Source organism: Mauremys reevesii, linkage group 16 (assembly GCF_016161935.1).
Source record: "Mauremys reevesii isolate NIE-2019 linkage group 16, ASM1616193v1, whole genome shotgun sequence".
NCBI classification, from domain to species: Eukaryota; Metazoa; Chordata; order Testudines; family Geoemydidae; genus Mauremys; species Mauremys reevesii.
In genome coordinates this window covers 38700537-38710993 of record NC_052638.1, presented here as the reverse complement: position 1 = coordinate 38710993, position 10457 = coordinate 38700537, and the positions used below count along the sequence as shown (strand labels likewise).

Sequence of the window (10457 nt, the reverse complement as noted above, 5' to 3'; positions counted from 1 at the left end):
GCAGCAGGTACGATATTTACACCTTGTAATTCCACCCCCTCACTACACCAGAACTAAGCAAAATTCTGATTGCTTCAGAATTTTTTTAAACTGTAACAAAAATGGGCCACTTTCCCTTCATCCTCTATCCTCTGTACTTAGGGGGGGTCTCTTCCCCTCCCCAAGCACCTCCTTTTCTCCTCTTCATTCCTGCTTTTTTTTTCTTTCCTGGTAGCAGAGAGGGGAAGAAAAAAGAGGGTTTTTTTTGTGGCGGGGGGGTTAGAGGGGGATGGGTGAAATGGGATTTCCCCTCCCATCAACTTCACAACAATGAGGTTGAGTGTTTACACCAGAGACTCATTCACCCCACTTTGTGCCCCTGTTCCATCTGCCCACCCTCTTACCTCCATTTTGCAATTTTTGTTGTTTATTTACTTTGGAGGGGGAAAAATAACTGACTTTTATTTTGCTGGGATCCTGTCTCATCCTTTCTGGTGCTGGGAGGGTCAGAGAGTTGTTAGCATTCTGCCATGCCACACAGCATAGTGTTGTACAAGCAAAGAATTTTGGCTAAAATCCAAAAAACATTACCCAGGAAAAAAAGGCAAACTGTGAGTGAGACTCAATCATTTGTTGTTCTTCTGTGAAAAGACTTGGAAGTTGTCATAGGACAGTTCAAGTTATGATCTTTCCCTTTTTTGATTTGTTTTTGTTTGGTTTTGTCCCCCCCGTTCGTACACATAACTCTTATTTTTGCAAACAAGACAGTCTCGAGTTAGATGAAAAAGTTAATAAACAAAATGGCGACGCCAATGTTCAGTAAGATCACCATGACTACCAGAATGGGAGCCGAGCCCTGGAACAGAGAAAGAGAAGGAAAGGAGTTACAAAGCATGTCGAAATTTGGTGGTTAGCCAACTGTTGGTAGGAAGGGTCAGAATCTCTAATTATACCGTAACCCGGCAGGGCATGGTTTGCTGAGGTGCAGAGCACCTGTAACTTTCACTGAAGTTGTAGGCACCTCTAACCATGAGACAAAACAGGTTGAGGGAGGAGTAAATAGTACTTTGCACTTAGGTAGCACCTTCCGTCCAAGAATTGCAAAGCACTTTGCAACTGGTAGTGAATTTTGCTTCACTGTCACCTTTTTGAGGCAGGTAAGGATTCTACACATGAAGAAACAGAGACACACAGCAGGTTTTGTGGCAGAGCCAGGAAATGACCCTAGATGTCCTGACTCCTAGGGCTTTGTTTTAACCATAGGATCTCTACCCCCAACTGGCTTTTGTCCGTGTACAATTCAGTGCAAAGGCAGCTTCTGAGACCTCAGAGGAGCTCGTTGTTGTCTTCTTCATGAAATAAACCAACTCTGTTCAGTTAAGGGCATGCTATGTGCATCCCAAGGGCCAGATGCAGCCCCTGGCAGTCCAATCCTTGTTACTGTGCAGTGAGGACAAAGCTGATCGAGTATGAGACACCTCATTCGGTTCTCAAAGGGGGCGTTGGAGCAATCCAGTGAATTGGTGCCAAGTTGTGACCATGACGGGAGGTTGACTGAGGAAGCTTATACCTGGTGGATCAATAAGTGAGGACAGCACCTGAGCTTGGATTCCCTCCTGTCATGTACATGGTGAATCCTGCCTTAAGGGACCAGCTAAAACCAGGTGCCTATCTGAGGTGACGATCTAAAAAAGATGGCGCAGAACCGTACTTGCTATGTTTTGGGACACTTTGGGGTGGTCTCTTCAGAGAGTCGGTTGTCTAATAAGTGTGAGCTCCCATGCAGGGTGCAACCCACCCTAGAGATGGGCCAGCGCTTGGACATCAGTCTTCTGTGCTTGGCACGCTAGGCTGCTGCTCCCTCCTTTAATGCTAAGCCTCTGCGTGGGACTGCGGTGTGGCACTGCTGCTCGCCTCTACCAACATGGTTCGGAAGAATCCAAGTACTGGGCAGGCGAGAGTGCAAAAATGAACGGGAGGTGGCAAGCAGTGGATGGACTAGCTGGCACCTTTGTCTAAGCTGCTGCAGTTGGGTAGCACAGGGAGTGGCATACATAGTAGCAAAGCCAGAGGCCCTGAACGGCCCCCATTCATAGTCATTTTAATTATATAGATTTGTTTATTTCATGAAATGGCGCAATTAGTTCCCTGCTTCTCCCTCCTCCCCACTGTAACAAGGCTCATCTGCCTATTCCGACTGTAACAAGGCAGGGGTGGATGCCCTCATTAAGCCAGTCTTTGTACCACAGTGCAGATCTATTTAAAAACCTCCTTGCGAGACAGAGATAGTTTCTCCTCCGGAGTTGCTTGATTCATTTCACATTTGGGGAGGAGGGGGTCCAGGGGGAGGAGGACGGGGCTCTGCCTTTGAAAAGCTGAAGCTTGCTGGAAAGGCATATGCTGTTGCGTAGCAACAAGGTCAAAGGAAGCCAACCAAATGGAAGGATTTCTGAGGGAGCCTCCTGGCAGCCAGGTAGCTGCTCTGGACTGGTTTGTGCAAATCTCTTTGCCTGTGCTAAGCCAACCCTTTTGGGTGCTGAATTCCTTCCCTGCTTGCTGCCAAGTTGGAGCAAGGCTAAATACTGTGATGCAGATTGTTATTCACTGTACTAGCTCCATTTCAAAAGATTATTGGGTTTCACGTGCTTTCCCCTAGGATTAATAGGATAATAGGTTGCTGATGGTTATCAATCTGGTTGTTTCTGCTGGCAGGGCAGCGCAGTGATGCAAAACCCCACTGGGTCTCAGCCACCCATCAGCCAGTGCAGGATGGCTCCCTAGTGTACGTTCTCTAGCCTTTGGTCCAGTCTCCATTTAAATGTCCCAAGTGACAGTGTTTCTGCCTCTTTTCCTATTCATGTGCTCAGTCTAGTAGGTCAAATCAACCACATACAGGAGGCAAACTTACATGCCAGCCAGCCAGCCTGAATGCTGCTCAGGCAGATGGCATATGGTACCCTCTGTGTGCTTCTTTCTCATCTCTGAACAGAGTTGTAGAACAGGACTGGATGTGGCTAGCCTAAGCATTTCTTAATTCTCTGGTCACCAGAGCTTTCCCCTCTTCAATGCGAGAAAACGTAACCCTGCAGTCCTTCCTGAGACCAAGCTCCCATGGAAATCATGGAGTTCAAGGGCAAGTTGACTGGAATTTTACCTGAGTAAGGGCTGCAGGATTAGGCCCTTAACATGTGCACGGGGATACCGAAGTCATGCCCGTGAGAGGTCTGTGAGCTTGTGGAACAGGTGAGCTGGGTTTAAAAATCACCTCTGCATGTGCAGTTGTCTTTGGGGATTCCTTGCAAAGGGGGCAGCCGATGTCTGACATCCTTTCAGCCTACAGCTTCTCTTTGCTTTTCACATTTGCCCTTTCTCTACCCCTCCTGACCTAACTCCAAAAAGGACTATCCATGTAGTGATCTCTCAGCTGGGAATGGCCCACCCATTGTAAAGGTGTTGGAATGTCTTAGCAGAGGGGCCAGATTTCTGATAATATGCTGGCTAATCTAATAAAAAGCTTTGTGACCTTTCAGGCTTTTGCTTCAGCTCCAATTATAAACTTTTAAATGCTGCTTATGCCTGGGCTTCTGATTCGACAGCTTTGTGCTTTAACCTCCACCAAAGATCTACTCATCCCCTGCGATCACAGGAAGCTGACTGTCCTGGGATATGTGCCATCTTTGCCTGATTCCTCTTTGGTGACCTGGAGGAAGATGAAACACTCTGATGTGAGTGAGCTCTGGAGGAAATTCAGGCCTGTCCTCAAGCTGGCAACAGGTTGGTAAATTCCCGTGAACGGCAACGTTTTAGAACCAGCAGATAAAGTGACTTCACTGCACTGTCGACCATGCTGGACCTTTAAGAAGGGAAACCCACATTGAGACAAAAGCAAAAATCCCTTTTACCTTGAGGCCTTGTGATTTGAGACACCACACACAGCTCTAGCCGTTCAGTGGCATTTTATTTAAGTCTTGCCCCACTTTAGCTATGTGGTAACTGATCATTCGATTGAGAGACAAGCCCAAATAAAAACTTGGGACTGACACGCCTACAGACTTTGCAGGGATGGGACTCCAGAGCCCGAGCTGTTTTGCAGCTAGGACTCACACGTCATTTGAGGGCATAGTACTTTATCACAGCACCTACAAAGAGCCACTGCGCAGAACGGTAGAGAGAGCTGTGCTGGTTCTAGGCAGTGACGCAAGGGGTTGTTTATAATTTCCAGTCCGTATCCCTTGTAAAGTCAGGGCACAGTTTCAAATTTTCACTCCACAGCCCAGCATCAATGCACAGATTTCCAGACTCTGCTTTACCATGAAGTAGCAGTGTAACTACGTGCAGGGTGAATAGCTGGCTGACCACATCCTCAGAAGGGAATTATTATATTGAGCCTCCTTTCACTCGCTCGCCTTTCCACGCTGGGGATGGTAAATTTCAGCAAGAAGGTGAGGCAGCCGAACAGCGCCGGGGCCTGATTCTCATTTATACGAAGGCCTCTTTACTTCTCCCTGGCAGTGTAAAGGCGTGTGGAAGGAGGGGTAAATTCTATTACTGCCAGAGAGGTGTAAATGGGCCTTAGTGACAATCAGGTCTTTGGCTTTTAAACTCATGACTTCCCAGGCACTGGGGCTGTGGATCAAGAGGGGGGCTCGGTGAGAAATAAAATGGACCCCGCTATGAAATAATAATTAATCATATTTTGGTAAACTTTATGTTTTGAACGGAGCCTCCAATCTGTCTGTAGTATCAATGTATTTATAATCTCATCACTGCAGTATCTAAGCACCATAATTTCTGTCTCATCATCCTGTTTGTTTCTAACTGTTGTACAGCCACCCAAGCGTCTTACTGGGAATATGGGGGGCTAGGGAGGTGTACCTCACAAATAAAACCGCAGCATTGTTAATTAAAATATTAACAATCCATTGTTATTTGTTATCACATAGTCCGACCTTTGTTATCTCTGCCATGGAAACTGTAGTGCGGTTACCTAGGAATCCCTCTGGGATCTCTTGAGTGTAATTATCAAGGATGCTGCTCAGCAGAAAGCCCCAGCTCTGGGAAAATGCTGAAAAATCAGCAGCTGGATGTCATTTTTGCTGAATAGTAGACCCCGTGCAATCTATAGGAACAAGTCACTGCTAGGTAGTTAAAGAGCATTTACCAAGTAAAACATGGGGGTAAATTCTTATTTACACCCGTGCAAAGAGGGACGCCAGTAAGTGAGCACAGGAGTAACCGAGAAGAGAATCTGGCCCCAAATGTAGTTACATAAAAGAAGCAGTCACTTGGCGCCAGTGCACAATAAAATAGGGCATTACTGAAAAGCCATATAATACTGCAGCGGGGCGTAGTTAGATGGCAAGCGGATCCATTATGGTTTATGGTCTCAGTAAGAAACACTGTCTGCCATTCTCTGGGATTTGTACTGATGCCCATCACCTGGGTGTCTGAGCACCTCCCAGACTAATGACTTGGCATAGCAAGGTCTCTTGTGTATTTCATGGAGTCTGCATCATCTCTCTTGCCTGGTTATAGGAAGGGCTGTCTGGGGTATGGTGAATCGGTGTGCTTCTCCAGAAGTAATGGGGGCTGTGTAAGTAGTAGAAGCTGATAGGTCAGAATGTAGAGATAATAGAAATTTGATCCTCCTCCTGCAGTCCTCACTCAGAAAAAATTCCCATTGAAAAAAATCCCATCAGCCTTGAGGGATTAAGCCCTGAAGCCATGACAACTATTATATATTTGGGGACCCATCCTGCAGGGTCCTGAGTACCCTCGAGTCCCAGTGAAGTCAGCACATCACAGGACGAGGGCCTTACATAATATGCATTTTTATATATGTGAGAATGTTTTATTTACATAAAAAATTTTAATTAAAAAAAAGTCATCCCGGAGATTTTTACAATAAAACAAGAACAGATTAAGGGGCTACATTTTCAAACCCGTGCTCCTAAATTGTACCTGTGACATTTGTGTGTCTGTGTGTGTGTGCAAATGTAGTGTAATTCCATCCTACTTATGAGGGTTGTATGTATTAGTGCACCTGCACGTTCTGCCAGTGTGACCTACATGCCCTTGTTATGAAGATCTGTAGAGCTGGGTGTGAGTTGCAGGTTCTAGATCCGAATGCCAATGTTTCCGAAGTTTGGGGGTGATCCAGGATTTTAGTTTGTTGAATTACCAGGAAAGGGAGCCAGGCACAAAGTTGAGATCCAGATCTTGATTCCAATTATTGCATGGTTGGGGTGGGGGTGGGGGAGTGTTCATAGTTCAGGGGTTGGGTGAGGTCCATCTCTAAATATTCACTTCGAAAAGACTAAAACACATACACGATGACAATGACAATAAAAATGAGGCTAAATCCTTCAGCTACATCAAAGGCCTCCTGATATCAAAAGGGTTTTAAAAGGACATCAAGCTGAACATCACACTTCTGTCTGAAAACTATTTACCTAGAGTTGTTACAAGTAATCCCTGAGATGGCTGTACATGAAAGAGATTAGAGGAAAAAACAATATTTCCTCCCCTCCTCCCCCTGTGTTTGCTTTGTGCATTGACAGCACTTTATGCAGAGGCAGTTTATGGATAGTTTTATGGATAGTTCTCCATGCCCACTGATGGGAGAACAAGAAGTAATGAGCTTAGTTTGCAGAAGGAAGACTTAGATTTGGTATTAGGAAAATCTTTCTAACTTTAAGGACAGTTAAACAATGAACAAGTTAGTGAGATGCGTCAGGGATGTCTAAAGACCCTTAATCCTGCCTCAGCATATGGGGATGGACTAGATGACCTCTTGAGGTCCCTCCCAGCCCTACGTTTCTGTGATTTTTATAGTTTGTTGTGTGTAGTCACTGTGACATAGTATCCACTAGCTTTAAAGGGAGGTCATAGGGAAGCCCTAAACCAGGGCATTCTGGGGGATGTCATCGAAAGGGACTGATGGGTGGCACAGTCTCAGGAACAGATGACAGAGGTCATGTGACTGCAGGACTAGATATATGGTCAGCAAAGAGAGTGGTTAGGGAGACATTGGCCCTGTTGTGAGTGTCTCTAATGAGGGAGACCAGGGAGAGCTCAGACATGAAGTGTGGTGCTGTGGAAGTAGCCTGGAGAGAGGGCTGTGGAAAAAGGCTGTGATGAGACATGAGGTCTGGGAAGGGGTAAGATCAAGGCCTGAATGTGGAAAGACCACAGGAACCCCACTGCCATTCACACCAGTGTATAGCAGATAAGGGGACTAAGCCAATGGCCTGGAAGACAATGGAAGTCTTTCCATAGATTTCATAGGGCATTGGATTAGGCCCAGGCAGAGATACAAATGTGAGTGAACTGAACAGCCATTCAGAGTCCAAACAATGTTCTCGTTGACCAGCCCAACCCGCCAAATGACAGCGGTGGGTGGGGGGTGGGAAGAGCCCTTTACGAGCAGCAGCTAGGAGAGATTCACTCTCAGTGGCCTGTCTTCCTAAACATCAGGTGGAAAGAGTCTCTGTTGGCACAGGGAGTGGGTGTTAGTTTATTACGGAGGCAGCAACCGGTTGCTATTTTTATCACTTGTTTCGTATTCTTTGGGACTCAAGGTGACTAAGTTTTCAGATGCAAATTCTCCATCCCGAGGTGAAATCCCTTTAAAATACTTTGAAAGCCCCTGAAAGAGCCGAGAAAGGAACATTTGTCACCTACGTAGGCCGGGAGGTTCTATTTCTGGGGAGAGCTGCTGGATTCCATCCGCCCCGCTTCCTTCTCCCTTTACGCATTGACTCATATCACCTTCTCCTCTCAGGTATCCTCCCCCTGGCTCAATACCTGGCCAAGCAGCCTTCACTGACACCCCCATCACTTCCACTGTGATACCTCAGCAGAGAGGTGCTAATTACAGGCTGGCTGGCTCCCTTTCACTTTCTCCAATGACAGTGAAACATGCTTAGGATATCTCAATAGAGAATGTGCCTCTTAAAAAAACAAAAAAAACAAAACCTGGCTGCCACTGGAATTTCTTTCTCTTTCTGTTTATAATGCCTTGCCGGTAGCTGAAGTTGAACAGGGACATTTCTGTGGTCTTTAATCAAACAAAACTCCCATAACCTTCACTGAGCATCTGGCTCCACTGAGGACCACAGTCAGGGCCGGCTCTAGGCACCAAACGAGAAAGCACGTGCCTGGAGTGGCACACTGTAAGGGGCGGCATTCTGGTCAATCTTGGGGCGGCACATTCCGGCAGCCATGGTTTTTTTTGGTTTTATTTTTTTTTTTTTTTGCTTTGGCAGCCTGGTCTGCAGCTCCGGAGCCCCTAGCCGGCTCCCTGTGCTCTGCCAGTCCCAGCCCAGCCCTGCAGGGGCAAAGACCAGATCTAGCGATCCCCACCACTCACCGTGCCGCCGGGCTCCCTGGGATGCGCAACTCCCCACCACCTGCACCGGCCTCTGCCTCCCGCGCCGCTCTGAGCCCAGCCCGGCTGAGCCGCCTTTAAAGCAGCGGCTGAGCCAGCACCTCCTGCAGTCCCCGGGAGAGGCACTCCAAGCCTGGAGGGGGGAGCCCTTCTCGCCTGGCTGCCCACGGGTGGAGGGAGCGGGCGGGCGCCGCCCTTCATTCCCCTGCGAGCCGCCTTGACCACCCTCCACGCGCTCCCTGCGGCTGCTGTTTTATTTATTTATTTATTTATTTTGCTTGGGACGGCAAAAAAGCTAGAGCCAGCCCTGACCACAGTAGTTGTCTTTGAGTAGTTTGAAATAAGACAAGATTTTAGCAAATAACTGAGAAAACCAAACCAGCATCTGACAATGTCTAGGGATGAGGGCAAATGTGTTAGAGGTGAACACAGATTTTTGGTAGCATGGGTTGTACCCAAAAGTGGACAGGGCTTTACATCTGTGAAAGGAGAATGTCAAAGGACCAAGTATTGGTCCTGTTGAAATCAACAGGCAGTTTGTCATAGGCTTCAGTGAGACCAGAATTTGTCCTTGTAAGCACTTTGTCTAAATAAATGTGATCACTCCTGCTAAATTACGATAGTCAAATGAAACTTTTTGGTATCAGTTCATGTCTGAATTCTGGCCTGACTGAGGTCCCACAGCACTCAGCTTGCCTGGGAGATGCAGATGTTCACCCCCTTTGCAACTCAAGTCATGTATTTATTCTCTCCCTCCTAAAAATATGATGAATTTTGTGTTGATGAGTAAAAGGGCTGCTGGCATTTTAAAGACTCTCTCTTCCTCCATACCTCCCCAAAGGTTAGTTCTCTTTTTCAAAGACTGGTCCAGAGGATACAGAAAGCTATGGACCACCCAAATGCAGGACAGATTTCTGCATCATACGGTCCCCCCAACCTGACAATACAGGTGCCAGTACTCGCCCATCCATAGAATCATAGACTATCCGGGTTGGAAGGGACTCATCTAGTCCAACCCCCTGCGCAAAGTAGGACCAATCCCCAACTAAATTATCCCAGCCAGGGCTTTGTCAAGCCTGACCTTAAAAACCTCTAAGGAAGGAGATTCCACCACCTCCCTAGGGAACCCATTCCAGTGCTTCACCACCCTCCTAGTGAAAAAGTTTTTCCATGTCCATATTCCTCTGCCCAAATGGTGGCAATCTACTGCATGTTGATGTGAGGTTGTTCTGGGTGTGCAGGTCCGCACACACGCAGAAACATCAAGGTTTTCTTAAACTTTATTTTAAATTTTTCATATGAGTTGAGTACTGGCTTGAGAGCCCTGAAGACTGAAATCCCCTGACTACCCAAAGAAAGCACATGCCAAAGCAGCGCATGCTTCCCAACCCCCGCCTCTCCCCTCCTCACACGCACTGTTGTTCAGCCCTGGCCCGGAAAGATCACATCTAGACGGAAGGCACAGTCTCCACAGCACTTCACTTCAACCCCTTGGGCGCGCCTATAATGCTAATAACAAGGGGTGGGATTAGTGCCAGCTGTGATAATGACTTCGCTGGGAACTGACCTTAACCCACCCTGTTCACTTCACATAGGGTACCCAATAGCTATTGGATGGTCATTACTTGTGGTCATTACTGAGCTGGGCTGGCTTTGGACTGATCATCCAGAGGAGAGAGGCTGCTGCAACTAGGAGCCGGTATTCTGGTTTCATTAGTGGCTCATGCGGAGCTGGCTTTTGGTTGATTATTTTTAAAACCTCCTGTCTTGCAAGGGTGATGCTCAAGGATGTTCCAGGTAGGTAAAAAAAAATAGACCTGCCCAGCTAACAGCATCCCTTTCTTCTGCTTTCGGAAGTGGCCCAGCTGTCTTTGAGATGAGAAATGTCCTTTTCAGCAAACAGCTTCCCAAATGGCAATGCTGGGGATGGCAGGAAAGCAGGGCCGCCCTGCAAGCTGGCCTGTGCGTGGGAGCGCACAGACTTTTGCAGGAGCTGTGGTTTGCGTTTTGCAAAAGCTCTCTGCCAGGAGGCTCTGCATCCGGGCTGTCCACATGCTGGAGGCAGCCTCCTGGAAATAGGAAGGCTTGT

The 10457-nt window shown here is 47.3% G+C and overlaps 1 protein-coding gene across 1 annotated transcript in view; it reads right to left on the bottom strand.

The window, feature by feature from the left end:
* Nucleotides 1-256: 256 nt before the first annotated feature.
* JPH3 (junctophilin 3) overlaps nt 257-10457 on the bottom strand; it is a 118862-nt gene continuing 108661 nt past the window's right edge. Inside the window, exon 5 of the mRNA XM_039503138.1 lies at nt 257-835. Within this exon, the coding sequence (XP_039359072.1) occupies nt 755-835 (81 nt within the window). The 3' untranslated portion in view covers nt 257-754. The remainder of the gene's footprint in view (nt 836-10457) is intronic.